General features: G+C 37.1%; 2 protein-coding genes across 7 annotated transcripts in view; one reads left to right on the top strand and one right to left on the bottom strand.

The window, feature by feature from the left end:
• The window catches only part of KIAA1033 (KIAA1033 ortholog), a 41,584-nt gene extending 27,404 nt beyond the window's left edge, over positions 1-14,180 (top strand). For 2 of the 6 annotated variants that reach the window (XM_017804769.1, XM_017804774.1), the window contains 11 exons: positions 108-182; positions 999-1,103; positions 1,979-2,113; positions 2,860-2,968; positions 3,423-3,489; positions 4,189-4,275; positions 4,783-4,930; positions 6,218-6,314; positions 6,805-7,001; positions 7,903-8,002; positions 9,427-12,644. In XM_017804769.1, coding sequence (XP_017660258.1) covers positions 108-182; positions 999-1,103; positions 1,979-2,113; positions 2,860-2,968; positions 3,423-3,489; positions 4,189-4,275; positions 4,783-4,930; positions 6,218-6,314; positions 6,805-7,001; positions 7,903-8,002; positions 9,427-9,494 — 1,188 coding nt within the window. In that variant the 3' untranslated portion in view covers positions 9,495-12,644. Of the gene's footprint in view, positions 1-107; positions 183-998; positions 1,104-1,978; positions 2,114-2,859; positions 2,969-3,422; positions 3,490-4,188; positions 4,276-4,782; positions 4,931-6,217; positions 6,315-6,804; positions 7,002-7,902; positions 8,003-9,426; positions 12,645-13,814; positions 13,912-14,070 lie in introns of those variants that run through there. The other 4 variants (XM_017804771.1, XM_017804773.1, XM_017804772.1 and 1 more) reach the window with 4 other exon arrangements.
• The window catches only part of APPL2 (adaptor protein, phosphotyrosine interacting with PH domain and leucine zipper 2), a 34,077-nt gene continuing 31,590 nt past the window's right edge, over positions 12,685-15,171 (bottom strand). The window contains exons 20-21 of the mRNA XM_017804775.1: positions 15,043-15,090; positions 12,685-14,223 (exon numbers count right to left, since the gene is read on the bottom strand). Coding sequence (XP_017660264.1) covers positions 14,095-14,223; positions 15,043-15,090 — 177 coding nt within the window. The 3' untranslated portion in view covers positions 12,685-14,094. The remainder of the gene's footprint in view (positions 14,224-15,042; positions 15,091-15,171) is intronic.

Raw genomic sequence — 15,171 nt, 5'->3', positions numbered from 1 at the left:
AGTAACAATAAAAAAGTAGTATTTTTGCACCTTAGTGGTTAGACATGTTCTTTATCATAGTATCATTACTTTATCATAGTAATTCTCAATAAATAATGTTGTTTCAGGGTCTGGATGTTTTGGAAATAATGAGAAATATTCATGTTTTTGTGTCCCGCTACCTCTACAATCTGAATAATCAGGTAAGGTATATCCCATCCTTTTCCTGGCATTTGGCTCCAGTTTGAAGGGGTTGAGAAATGTAGAGTAGTATACATGTAAGGAAAACCTAGGCTGAATATACACAGTGACAAGCTGTAAAATGGCTACTGCTGCTCTAGAAAAATGTCTTTATGGATACTGTAGCATGGTCTTGGAGAATGTTGTGTAAGCATATTTTGGATATGGTGTGCCAGTGGATCACTCCATGTCAATTTTCCAGTGAATCTACAAGGCAGCAAGGATAATTGACTGCTCTAGGAGGACATACATACTAAATATGTGATTTTTGAACTTGTAAAATGGGTATCTGAAAACGTGTTATTGGAGAGATGAAGCAGTGAATGACATGGAGAACATCTACAGGGAACAAACCTGTGGGGTTTCTCACAGTGTGAGAATGAGGGGCCCACCACAAAAATGAGCAGCTTTCTTAAAGAAAAGGAAGTACTTTTTCTCACAGCACAAAGTTCAGTAGTGGAACTTGTTGCCATGGTAAATAGTGGGGCCAAAAGTACAAACAGGTGTCAAAAGAGTTTAGGCCACTTAATGTCAGATATAGTCTCAATAAATACGGGAGTCTGAGTGGAACATCTGCCTTGGAATTGTTGAGTCACAGCTCTGTAAAAATTGGAAGAACCTACCAGATAAGGTTTGTGCATGCTGCATTTCTTTGGTTCTTTCCCTAATCACCAGTTATCAGCTGCTTTCAGAAACAGAATATGTGCTACTTAGATTGATAATATATCACAGAACCAGTTTCGAGTAATTAACTTTCTTTTTCCCTCTGTGCCTCCCAGATCTTCATTGAAAGAACAAGTAATAACAAACACTTGAACACCATCAATATCCGGCACATTGCTAATTCAATTCGAACTCATGGAACAGGAATCATGAACACAACAGTGAGTATCTTTTGCACTGTTGTCGGATTATTTTTTTTAATTGTGCATGAAAGCCTCCAAAATCCTGCATCTCTTAATAGTTTGTCATTGTTCAGTTTTAATAATGTGATAGTCTCCATACAGTGCCAAAGATATTTTCAGGTTGATGCTTTCCAGTCTGCTGCTTAACTTTTACCTCTTTGCTGTTTTCTTTTTTTCTATTCTTCTGGCCCTATCAAAAAAAAAAAAAAAAAAAGAACCTTGCTGAAATAGTGAACCCACTCTCAAGTCATTACTTTCAAAGTGGAAATTATTAGACAAATAAGGTTTTAATGGTTTTTTGCACTATTCTTCTGAGAGTGGGGGCTTCAGTTTCTCAAGTGCTTTTACATTTCCTGGTAATGTAGAATTATTCACTTCTGATTGTGAGTAAGCTTATTTATGCAGATAGAGAAGCATTAAATATGTAGGGTAGAAATGTACTTCTGCCTTAGGGGAAAGTGTTTTAGAAAACTTTGAGGAAGTGAAAAAGGTGTGTCAGGAGGTTATGCAGATTCTGTGCCTTGACTGAAGAAGTTGAGCATGTCTGCCCATTTCAACTTGAAATGTTTGTGTTACTTCAAAAGGACAGTTACAGGATATTCCAGACAAACTAATGGTTATGTCATCGACTGAAATAGTGAACTTGTCCCTTGATCTCTCTGCCTTTCCTGAAAGAGAGTAGACCTTCTAGGAGAATGGTTTTCTTTATTCTTTTAAACCAGTGAAATTAAAAAAATATGCTGAGAATTTATGGTACAAGGTACTCAGGCATCTTCTGAAAAAAGGCTGTTAGATGTGTTTGTTACTTTGCTAACTTTTTTGATATGACTGGTTTTTTTCTTTTTGTCCTCTAGGTAAACTTCACTTACCAATTTTTGAGGAAAAAGTTTTATATTTTTAGCCAGTTCATGTATGATGAACATATCAAATCCAGACTTATCAAAGACATCAGATTCTTCAGGGAAGTCAAGGATCAAAATGATCACAAGGTATTGTAGTTTTTAATGGCTTGAGAGTAACTTGGCTATAAGAACTGCTACTTTTATGTGATTGAGGGTGCACCAAACCATAACACTCCTGTTATTTGTGTATCTCCATACAAAGTGACATCTTTTGTCCTAGCAAAATGCAGTGTTACAAATGTCTGTATTCAGGATGGCTTTTTTTCATTCTGTCTGCTCTGTAAACATGAGGCTGGCTAAAATCATTCTCCCAGTGACTTGAAAAGGATGATTTGATGGGGTAGTAGGTTATTTGGAGGTTCTAAATTTCTGGTCCAAAACATGCTTAACAGTTGTCAGTTTTGAATAATAAGCTTATTCAAATTGAATCTAAAATGATATGAACGTGTAGTGCTCATTTCAGTATGTCAGAATTTGGGGATGAGGGTCTGATTTTTCCCTGCTAGAAAATTGATTTCTGAAAAATTTGAAGACTATGTACTTAGTAAAATGGACTGCTGGCTTCTTTGTATGTCATGTGCTTATTTCTCTTAGGAATACTTTCTTGTTCTCAGTAACACTTCTGTTTTACTTCTCAACTTGCAGAAGTGACGTAGCCAAATGACTTTTGTCATGTAATACAGACAAACAGGTGTATAATTTATAAAAAAAAAATGAAGCTGTAGATGTGAAGTGAGACTACATTGCAAATAGAACTGTATTGATATGATGACTACTTTTTTTCCTAATGATAAGTAATTATTCTTACAAATTATTCTAAAATATTTTTCTAGTATCCCTTTGAAAGAGCAGATAAATTCAACCGTGGCATCAGAAAACTTGGAATAACCCCGGATGGCCAGAGCTATCTTGACCAGTTCAGGCAGCTCATAAGTCAAATTGGTATGAAATGCTATCTAAGATGTTATAAATGTTATTAAGTGAAAGAGATCTTCGTGGCCTAGTAGCTGAACTTTTAGCTCAGGCTAAACCTAGATTTAATTTCAGTCAGGCGGAAAGTAGTTCATTTGTAGCCCATGCTAAATAAATGCTCTCATCTAATTACACAGTAATGTCATTTGCATGTCTCAATCCAAAATATACTTACAGCTTGCAAACATTCCTGTTCCCTTTTCAGCTCTTTTCTTTATGTTAATGGAACTGACTTTTATCCATATTGAGTGTATTTGCTAGTAAAAACATAAAACTGCTAAGTTCATGTACTTAAAAAAATGGCCATATACCCAGCTAAAGTATTATATTAATTTACATTTCAGAGCTTATAGGAGCTATGAAAAGTGTATGTGTGTATTTAAGTAATTTCAAATTCCTTTTTTATTTTTTCTTGTTTTTAAAGGCAACGCTATGGGTTATGTACGAATGATAAGATCTGGTGGACTTCACTGCTGTAGTAGTGCAATTAGGTACTTCCACAAATATTTCATTTTTCTGTTTACTCCTCCTCATTCCTTTGCTCCCTATTCTTGTTGGTATTCCCTAGATTCTTATCCATCCCCAATAAATTTTGAAAAGGTCTATTTATATGCCTTCATTCAAGGGGAATTATCAGACAGTGCTGGAATTCAGAACTGTACAATCATTGCCATAAACCACTAAAAATAAAAGAAATTCTATGGAAAAACCCTGGAAAAAAGTTAATAGAATGTACACATAAGACATTAGTCTTTAAGTCAGTAATTTCTGATATTAATCACTTCAAGGGTGTATTAAGGAAAAATAATACAAGCCTTGAGGAACTTGGAAAAACTGTCTTTTTTCTGTATAGATATGGTCTGTGCTTATAGAAGGTTATCAAACTATAGTGACTTTTACATAGTAAGAAATAGTTTTTTTGCAAATTAATATTAAACTTAGTTACTAAGGGCATCAAAAGATACAGAGGAGATGGTAGTCCAGTAAAAGCAGAAGTACAAATAATGGTGTGTATGTGTTTAGAAGTGAGGCTAATAGTGCCTGGATGAAAATGGTATGGCAGATATGATATAACTTGAAGCAAATAGTTCAAGCCAAGAAGATTAAATTAATTGAATTATAAATTAGGGGTAGATACTTCAGTGAACATAGACAGTTGAGCATAATCCTAACAAACAGTAAGTTTTCAGGTTTGTTCCTGATCTGGAAGATATTGTGAACTTCGAAGAGCTGGTGAAAGAAGAAGGACTCTCAGAAGAAACACGAAAAGCAGCAAGGTACACTGACATCATGCCTTTGAGGTCTGGGGCAGGGATGGGATGAGAGAATTTTAATTTTATGTTTATAAATGCAGGTATTATGTATGTGTGTTAAAAGTTCAGCTGCCTTTATGCAAAAATATTTGCTTCAAAGCAGAGAAAACAGAAAGAGTTGTTTTGAAAATGCAAAGTGGCACTGGAACTAACAGACTGTTAGAGCCTGGTGTCCTGATGAAATCCTTGTTGTTAAAGACTAACAAGCTTTCTTCACCATGTGTCTGAGTTCTGCTTTTAGAATGTGCAGGGCCTCAGGTAGAAAAAATGCAAATATTCTATTCATAGAGCTTTCTTGAGGAAATTAAATCAAGAAACATGATTCAAATTGGCTGTGGAGGAAGGGTACTCTTTTCCAAATACTGGATTGTGGGTGTAGCAAAGGGTGAAGAGAGGGTTGTTATCCCAAGAAGTGAGTAAGCAGAGAAACTTCTAGCAGAAACCAGGTAACACATTGCTTACCCTCTGCAGGCAGTTGGACTCTGTGCTCAGTGACCTCACACGTAACTTTGCAGAAGGAACAGAGTACTTCAAAATGCTTGTGGATGTATTTGCTCCGGAATTCCGCAGTCCAAAGAACATGCATTTGCGGAACTTCTACATAATTGTTCCCCCACTGGTGAGTATTTCCATTGTACCAGGACTTATTTTAAAGAAATGTATCAGAGCAGGTTTGTGTTTAAATATTTTGTATTAGACTGTTGACTATCATATTCTACTTTCTTCCCTGATTAGTTATTGTTTTGAGTGTGGTTTCGTTGATAGTTGTCCAAAGCCATGTTTTTCTTTATTTATCTCAATTCACATACTAACACTAAAAAGGTGCTTGTAGAAAAGCTACTTCTCCTTGAATGAAATTTGGAGAAGCCAAGTGAGTTTAAAACCATATTCTTCATGTGTCTGCTCTTTCTGCATCCCGTTGGGTATCTTTAGGCTCTTTTAGTGTCACGTTCTAATGCAGTAAAATTGGGGCCCTCTCCATTGCAGTTGGACCCGCTCTTGCTAATAAACTTTGCTTAGAAAGAGATCAGCTAAATGGAAGTGATGCACACTTGATTCCAGCATTCTGAGCGTTTGGAAGCAGTTCAGTTTAAAGGCCAAAATGATCTAGATGGATTGATATGTAACATCCCATTTTAGAAACTAATTCAGTAGTGTCGATGAGCCAGAAACTTAAGACTGTGAGAGGACAGGTATGTCATGGTCATAGAAGTGAGGAAAAATAAAGGCTCATGGCAAATACTTTTGTTATTTTTCCTTTTCTTCTGAGGAATTTTTTGTGATAAATACAGTTTCAGGAATATACCATCCATTTTAGTTTTGAAAAGGTATTTCAGTGTAGTTAAACTTGAAACTGTCATAGGTTTTCTGGAAGTTAATTTACTCACGTTTCCGTGTCTCAAGAGTAGTTACTGCATATTCAAACACATACCAATCACTGGATCTATTGTACAACATCATTGTAAATTTAAGACTATTGGAATATTTCTACAGTTTTCTAAACAAAGTGAAATAGCAGCAGTAGCTTTAAAAGACTTTTATTTTAAGCTTTCCAGGAACCTGGGCTATTTTAATTATCCTTTACTTGTTCATATGTTTACCTCTAGTAATCACCAAGAGAATATGAAGTAACAGAATCTGAAAAGAACAGTGAACATTAAGATCTACCTTTTTTTTTTTTCACTTACACATATGCAATTGTTTTCCAAAGCTTTACTTACTTTCTTCAAAAAAAAAAATTTAGAAAAAGGACAAGTTTTAGTACAAAAATGCATAGGGATGGGCCACACAATTAGCACAGCTTTGGGCATGCAATTATATTCATAGGTAGCAGCATGTGTGTGAACGTCTTGTGAAATTTGTGAGTCTCTCTTTATGATTCCAAGACAGCTTTTCACTTTTTCAGACTGTCAATTTTGTAGAGCATTCAATCAGTTGCAAGGAGAAATTGAATAAGAAGAACAAAAGTGGAGCAGCTTTCACTGATGATGGGTTTGCCATGGGTAAGTTGCAGCACACTCAGTAGCCTTTAGTAAGCCAACCTAATGAATATTTGCAAGAAATGATTTGTTTATACTTTGTCTATTCCCATAATTAAAAATTCCGTCATTTAAATTTTATTTGTCTTGGCTTCAGCACAGTGAATTTGAGGGTTATGGTTGTGTTCAGAATCTCCTGAGCATGGAATAGCTGTGTATGGAAGCAGACAGTTTTATCATATATTGGTGTTTCCAAATTTCTGTCAAAGCTTGTGGATCTCAGCCAGATGAGAAGGAATGCAAGTATTTGGAGTTGTGAGGTGTTAGAAAACTGAAGCATGTTCCTTAGTGTGATTATTTTTTTCCCCTGATCTGATAAATTTAATTGTAAATTAACTGCAATTTAAATTATATTTGTGGGGGAATTATCAGCTTGGGCTGATCCATAAAAGACGTTCACAAAATGTTTTGCAAATTGCATGTTGACTTTGGTACATGGTTTGTTAATGACTAGGTGTGGCTTACATTCTGAAGCTTTTGGATCAATACCAGGAGTTTGATTCTCTGCACTGGTTCCAGTCTGTTAGAGAGAAGTATGTGAAGGAAATAAGAGCAGTAGCTAAGCAACAGAATGTGCAGTCCACTAATCAAGATGAAAAACTACTACAAACTATGAACCTTACCCACAAGCGACTGGAAGTTTGTTTACAGGTACAGCATTGGCCTAGTTCTCTATTCTGTTCTTTACTGACTTCAGAACTTACTCATCACAAATCAGGTATCTGTTTCCTGATGGATCTCATAGAGAACAAAAACCAAAGCATTGTCCACAGCAACAGTGCAAAACAAATATAAACACTTGAGGTGGTTGATCCAAATAAGAAGTCATCAGTGTTTGTGATATTTGAGTGGAGTGGGAAGACCTAGTTGAATGGAATTCTTTGTCCCATGGAGTTTGAAATCTAATGCAGCTAAATTCTAAATGCTTAAATAGGAGAGAATAACCTTTTGGTTAAATTTTGTGTAAAAAGATTTTACATAACACTGTGAACCCTCAGAGTTGCCTGTGTGTTAAGTTTGAGCTGCTAAGTTGAATGATGCATTAGCTGTCAACTGGAGGAAAGATCCATTTGAATTTTGAAGCACTGCAACTCTGTGGTGTGGTGCTTTCTCTGTCTTGATTTGAGAAGGCTACGGGACAAATCTGTAGTTGGCTGTTTATACAGCCCATGGTTACATTCTGTCTGTTGTTGAAATAGAGAAAGCCCTGTATGTTCTCATGATTCCCAGGAGTGTGCACTGTGTTTGGTCCTCTGTGTTAAGAAAACTCATCACTGAACCTTGTTCAAAAACTGATCAAGGTCGCAGTGATGCTGCTTTGCCTAAGTTGCCCTTTCAAGGAAAGGCTGACATTTGCTTTGTAAAATGCATGTGAATAAGGTATGAATGGAGAAAGATTTTTTTTTTTTATTTTTTTTTTCAGGAGCATTTAAGAGATTTAAGATACTGAAATCTAGTTGCCTAAAATGCTCCTGAAAAATCCCATTGGTATCTGTCTGCAAATTCATTCTTCTGATATACTGATGCTCCTCTTCTTTATCTTTTCCCTTAGGAATTTGAACTCCTTTATTTTTCACTAAGTAGTGCAAGAATTTTTTTCAGAGCAGATAAAACTGCAGCAGAAGAAAGCCAGGAAAAGAAAGAAAAAGAAGGTGGGCAAATGCTACACATAGAACATTTTGGCTCATGAGAGTGTTTGACTTAGTAGGGAGGGTGCTTTTTTTTCTTTTTTCCATAGCTGCTTTCTTGCTGGTGGGTTGATTCAGTATTTCAGAAGGGGATTTGTGGGGCCAAGGGTGATAGAGAAGTCAAGAACCACTCATGAAGGCCCTCTTTGGAACAGGTGAATGTCAAGCTGGACTTCTGGGGTGTAGAAAAAAAGCAACACCACAAAAAACCCAACAAACCCCAAAAAGTCTGGGACAGGGAGAATATACTTGCAGTAATATGAAGTTCAGGAACTTCAGCATCATACTTACCCCCTCAATTACCAGTGTTGACAATGACAGCTTTTACTGTACAACCTTAGCTGGTATGACATAAAGTGGTGTTTTTCACCTGTTGTTTACCAGCTGTTTTTCAGCTTACAGAGGCAGATGATGCAGTTACTATATGTATTCGAATGTTTATGATATGTTTTGTCTCCTATTGAATTATATATTCCAAGGGTAAGATCCTACTTTGTGTTATGGTCTCTTCACTAGGTACCATGGGTCTCTTGCATTTATTATTCTTGCTTATATATTCTCCCTCATGAATTCTGAAAGATTCTCTTGGGTATGGGAAAATTCTTTCCTAAGAAATCAGTGCTTCTAAGGATGAAGATACAGAAATGCAGTTCAGTCACAAGTTACTTAGAAACTCAGATAGCAGTGTATTAAAAATTGAATTGGTAGATAATTTTCCACTATAGTATTATCAAAAGTATAAGTGACCTGTGTGATTACAGTCACTGGAGGAAAAGACCAGTTTTCTTCTGCACTAGGAAAACAGTTTGTAAAGAAAGAAATCTTTTAGCAAGAATTTATATTCGATCACATTCAGTGAAGTTGCTCAAATAATCATTCAACTAAAAAAAAAAAAAAGCCAAAGAACTCCAAGCATTGTGGTAAGAATAGACATGCTACTCTGGTGTCTGTAGGAAAGCATTCTGTAGAACATCAGTTACTTAATTATATTTTAGGATGGATATTCACTGTTGTGATACCTGTTCAGTTCCCCAAGAAATGTGTTTTGTGGTGAGAAAAGCTTGAAACGCATACCAGGGTGGAAAGTTTTGAACACTGTAATATCTTTGCCTTCTACTGTGACATTTGGACTTGGACTCTGCAAAATGTGTGAGGAAGTATGTGTAACTTCTAGACAAGTACTGCTGACTGAAGAACCTTTCACCCCAAATATAGATTTCTTCTTAGGGCCAGGACCCTTTGTGCTGTAAGGTCACTTTACACATACTGACCATGAAATACTGCATCAAGGGTTGTTATGACATCAGCATAATACATATATATGCTAAAGAATTTTATTGCTTTGATTAAAATGTTAAACATGATCCATGTCTTTTTTATTTTTATAGAAGAATCTGGTAAAGCAAGCAATGGAGATCTTTCCAACTCTACGCCTGCAGAGCCTGTTGTGAAATGACATGGCTGGTACGAGCGGTGATTACTTACTCAAATAACTCATGTTCTTGTCATCATCAGTAACACTCTGTAGGGGTAAAAGCTCTAGAGTTGATTTACTTGCTTTGTTAAACCCAAGAGAAAATGTACAGTAGTATGCTAGCATCCAGTGAGGCTAGGTCTGTGTTTGTCTATATTCCTTGTAGGAACTCCTATTTTTCAGGAGTTTGCATTATTTACAGCACTTTCTTTAGACTGAAAATAATTATATAAAATGTTGCCCTTGGAGGTAGTTATTTTAAAATGTGCAGATAAAAAACCCCCTTATTAATTTCTAGATGCATTCTTGCATCTCTAACACAGCATTAAAAAAAAACCCACAAACCAACTCACAGGCTGTTTTGTCCAAGATTTGAACTGGTGCATCTCTTCAACAAGAAAACAAATTGAATCAAGATATTGTGTGTATCTGTTGTCCAAAAAAATAATTCAGACGTTATTGTGCAGTCCTGCTGCACTTAATACAGTCACAGATTACACTGTAGATTTAATAGTGTATCTTGTGAATGTTTGTTAAATCTATTACACAAAATGGAAGTCCTTACTGCTGTTTTATTCCAACCCCCCTTATTATTACTATAGCTAGTATTTGTACTGTGGAACTAAAGATCCTGTCAGGCATTTATTTTCCCCTGCTGTTTTTACCTCCTTATCAAAGAATGGGAAAACCAGAAAAGTTAACATGAGAAATCACTTCTCATTTCATACCGAAGGTCTGATTTGCATCCACAGAAGTAAGGAAATCCAGAGCCAAGACAGAACCACAATCAGCTCTTCCTTTTATGACCAGACACTGTGATGGGTGTCTGTAACTATTAAGTGATCTTACAGTTCATGAATATGTTGTGCCTAATTGCAAGTTTCAGCCTCAATTCTGTATTTCCAGCCTTTGTAGGTCTGTTGTACTGTCTGTGTTGTTCATACAGTCTTACATGCCTCTTTATTAACAATACTTGCACTGCAGGCTCAGAAGCTGCTGAACACTGTGAGAACTCTATATAACATCTGTTCATGCCTGCAAGTAGAGGTTCTAGATTGTGCAAGAGTTACTCAGATTCCTAACTTATAAGTAGCTAGACTTAGCTTAAAAGCAAACACAACTTTCATTAAAAGATACAGGTGTGTTTTAATCTCCCAGAACATAAAACAATTCTAGGTCTTACTAACTAGAATAACCTACTCTAGGCAGTTCAGTTGAGAATTACCCTTGGGGTTTTTTTTTGGCACTATTAACTGTGTTTTTAGACCATACTTGCTTTAATACTTGTTTTAATGGCTCAAATTGTTCCACCCACTCTTGGGTCACTGGTTAAGACAATTCCTGATGTACTTCTGATTCACCCTTTCCCGCCAGTCACTTCAACATTCAGACAGCAAGGATGAATGTTTTGTCACAACTGGAAAGACCAGACTGATATGAAAGTTCCATTTGTTGGTTCTGAAAACATGACAGAGAAGCTTCCTGGACTGTTAAAATCAGCTGGGCTCATTAAAGTTTGGTTTTTTTTTAATTCATTATAACTGCCCTAAAGAATGCTGCATTACTTGGTTTATATTTTTGCTTTTTTTTTTTTACTTTGATACAGTTTTGTTCTTTTTTAATTTGTGTACATTTTCTTTTTTGACCAAACTGTGCCCGCACTGAACACTCAGTAGCACTGCCGAGATCAGCATTCTCGCTGCTCATTTCCGTACTGCTGCAGTAGCTGTGCACATACTTCCATATTCCTCTCTCATCTGAAGTCTTGGAGTGGAATGGCCAAACACTACCTTTCCTTCTTCCACAGCAGTGGCAGAATCACATGCAAGTGGTGTTCATTTCCCCCTGGATGGCCTCACTAGGTAGCTGTGTGCAGTCGAGACAAGACCCACAGTCTAATCTGTGCTTGTATTCTCCCTTCTCCATTTTTTTTTTTTGGAAACACACTATCTTGGAAAGGTCAGACTGTTGAACATAAGGTGAACTGAGTATTGTGTTAGTATAGTGGTCAACAAATTAATTTGGTTCTGGTGATGGAAATTCTAGAGGAAAGACAGCCTATTTTTATAGAAGCTTGTTCAATCTGGGAGACCTGAATGTATACTCTATGTGGCAAAAATATATACATACACAAATATGTACAGTGATAATAGAGCTATTCTTGCTATTACAGGACTGTAGTTTGTATTTCCTTCTTTCTCTTTGTCATGTAGCAGCATATACATGCAGACTGACTTTCCTCCTGTGAAATACAAGGTGGGTCCCGGGTTTGGATGTCACACCCACCACTGTGTTACACATGTTACATCCTTTATTCCCCCCACAAGGATATGGAAGAGGTGCAAAATTCATGCTGTGGTGCTACTACTCTTCTCATTGCTTTTGCCCTCCTGCTCCAGTTACAGGAACAAAATGGACCCTTAACCAGTCATGTGGAGATGAGACGATGGAGCTAAAACAAAATATCCCCCAAACTAAACCAGACATGCTCACTTGAAATTGCCAGGGCTGATGTAAGTGAGGATGATGTGTTGCAGGTACATAAAACACCTCTAGGTCTTTTCCCCTTCAGGATGGGTGGAACAGGCTGAAGGCCAGGCTCCAGCAGGCAGCTGCCACCACTGCCCTCGTGTGTTCAGTCTTGTGACCAGGCTGCTGCATGTGGAAGTGGCAGCAGCTGCTCTGCCAGAGGTCTTGCACCCTCCTTCCCACACGGTGCTGTGCCATTTGTGCCAGGAGCCCTGGGCTGCCTTACCGTCCCCCTCACAGGATGGTGGCTGGGGGAGCAGAGCACGGACACCCAACTCCCTTCCAGCCCCAAGATCAAGGCCTTTGCAGTGACTGGTGACCAGTAATGGCCCCGGCAGCACCCAGCTGGTCAAACTGCTGGTGCTGAAGGGTAGATTCTGGAGGTCCTAATGCAGTCTGTAACCAGAAGTAAATTTGAGTTTCATCAGATATCCATCAACAGCTGTTTTCAGCTTCTCAGGTACAAAGGACCAAATGTAATACTTACTCAGTGTTTCCTAACTCATTGTACAAAAGGGTATTTTGTTACTTAAGTCTCTTTGGTTTGTGAGTAGAGAACATGTACATAAAACTGTGTTAATAAATGCAATTTTGAGAACCTTATTCTTAGTGTCTTGAGTAACACCAGGTTAACAGGTGTTAATGTTTTTAATAAGACAGCTTCAACTTTTATTTATAAAGAAGTTTTTGTGTCAGTTACTAACAGGTTTCTTCCAGGGTTCTTTTAAACATTCAGTAACCAGTTAAATTAAATTTATTCCACATCAAACACTTTCAAACTGGGATCTTTCAGATACTGTTTCACAGATTCTGCTTATAGAAAATGTACTCTCCTACTAAGTGACTGAGAAGAGTTAAATTAAGTTTGAGGAGTTTCAGCCATTTTTCTAGATACCTCATCTTGATTAACACAAACTATGGTACAGATTACACCCCTCCCCCCCATAACAGCTGTTTGTTTATTTTTGTTTGTTCTTGCAAAGTACACTTGCTCATGTTTTCAGGAAGGAAAAAAATGTAAACTTTTTAGCCAAAGGTCTCTAGTATCTAATCTCAGTAAGGTACTATGAGACTTGTCAATGCATTGTAGACTTATCTAACATTTTATTGCTCAGTTTCTTAAAACCAAAGATTGCTGGTAGACTCAGCTGTTGCACATCACCACAATGTTAAAAATACAAAGAATTATTACTATAAAAGTACTTATTTGCCCTACTATTACCATCTCTGGCAACTTAATGTTTAAGAAACCTAACCAGAGAAGAACTGTACACAAGTAACATGCCACATTTGTTGACTACTTCTGAGGTTTGCACGTCAGTGGTATTTAGAATAGTAAATCAAAGAGGTACATTATGTCCATTACTTAATTACAGAATGTGAGTGTGGTCCCCATGAAGGTAGGAGTAGGCACTTAGATTTGTTTTGTAAGCTTATTCTAGATGCAATATAAAAATAGATTATATTAATAGGAAAAATTTAGTGTTTAACAAATTGTTTTGTAAATAGGCTAACACAAAATCTTGTTACACTTCAACTAGACTAAAAATAACTTCATCTGAAATAAAGTAGATAGTGCATTTTTAACCTTCATTCAGATGCACATAATCATGCAAACTATGAAAATTGACTACGGTAGGAAAGTTGAGGCCTGATATTTGTTAAAGGAGCTGCGAGCTCACACGAATTTCAGTGGAATTGGGAGCTGCTGTATGTGTGTGAAGAAATGCCATTACCCCTCGGTGGCTGACAGCTGTGCTCTCCTGCCAGCAGCAAGGGGCTTGGGCTGAAACGTTTCCTGAAGATTGTCAGCTTCCCAGACACAGCTACACCCTACACATTCACAAATGCAAAATGCCTGGAAGGCCAAGCCCTGCTGTCGTTCCACTGGAAATCCAGAGGGAACTCTGCTGCAGAGACGCCGTGTGCTCTCCCGCAGGAAAAGAGAAGCTGGCCTTGGGTGTGCGCAGGTGACTGAAAACCAGAGATTCTTGCAAAATGACTCCCTGCTTTTGCTACTCCCACACAGGCTGCAGGAAGTGACAGGAGCTTTTTATGCCTCTGATTCTTCCCCTCCTTCATGCACGGTGCCATCCTCTTCTGACAGATCATTCAGAAGCATGAACTTTCCATCATTTGTTAATGGCACAGACTTCATGAGCTGAGCTAATGCTTCTGGGTCCTGAAGAAAAAGAAGAGAGGTCAGCAGGCTGCAGCAGCATTTGAGAATACAGGTTTCCCAGTATTTCCAGTACTTCTTGCTAAGGTTTTGCAATTTTTTCTTTTTTTTTTTTTTTTTTGGACAACCTTTACTCTAAAGATTTGAAACATAAATAATACCTTTTGCTTAAGTAAAGACACCTCTTGGGCACATAAGGAAAAAAAAAATAATTTTGCTCTTTAGTTACTGAAAAGCAAGGAGAAAAATAACTGTCTCAATAATTTATTTGTTATACCCATGGTTATTGCCTGTGACTACAAGCTCATTCCCCCATCCTGTTCTCAAATTTTAGCAGCAAAAATATACAGCAAATATTAATGTATTAATGTCACTTCTATATAGATAAAATGTATCTACAAGGGACAGGATAACTTTGCCATTTATTCTAAGTGGAAAAACACTTCAATTTTTCATCCCTAAGGGAGGAAAGAATATGAGTTTCTAAAAGTGAAACAGCAATGTGTGTGATTTTACACTTCATCCCAAAGAGTTGGTCTGTTTTCTTGAAAAGTTTGCTCACATCTCCCTTTCAAACATGAACAAGTGGATTTGTATAGTTCTGAATTTGATTTGGGGCGGCACATTTTATCTCAAGTCATGCTACTGAGAAATCAAACTGGAGTTTTATTTTTGCTGTGTCAAATAATGTCTGCAAATAATGTCTGTGCAAATGTCACATTAGGAGAAGTAGTAGTTCTTTTTTCTTAGTCACACCAGAGGTACCCACAAAGCAGACCATGATGTATCAGCACACAGATATGGGGAATGAAACAAACTTACCTTCTGTGCCTCAATAATTTCTTTTCCCAAGCTAATGGCATAGCAAATCTAAAAAGAAGAAATATATGTAACATTCAGTTTAATTTTGGTTTGTTTTTTTTGTTCCTTAATTAGCACTTAGTCTTAAAT

The sequence above is a fragment of the Lepidothrix coronata genome, unplaced genomic scaffold (assembly GCF_001604755.1).
Source record: "Lepidothrix coronata isolate B3197 unplaced genomic scaffold, Lepidothrix_coronata-1.0 Scaffold10, whole genome shotgun sequence".
Classification (NCBI taxonomy): Eukaryota; Metazoa; Chordata; class Aves; order Passeriformes; family Pipridae; genus Lepidothrix; species Lepidothrix coronata.
The sequence above is the reverse complement of the archived record's forward strand: the minus strand, read 5'-3'. Positions and strand labels throughout refer to the sequence as shown.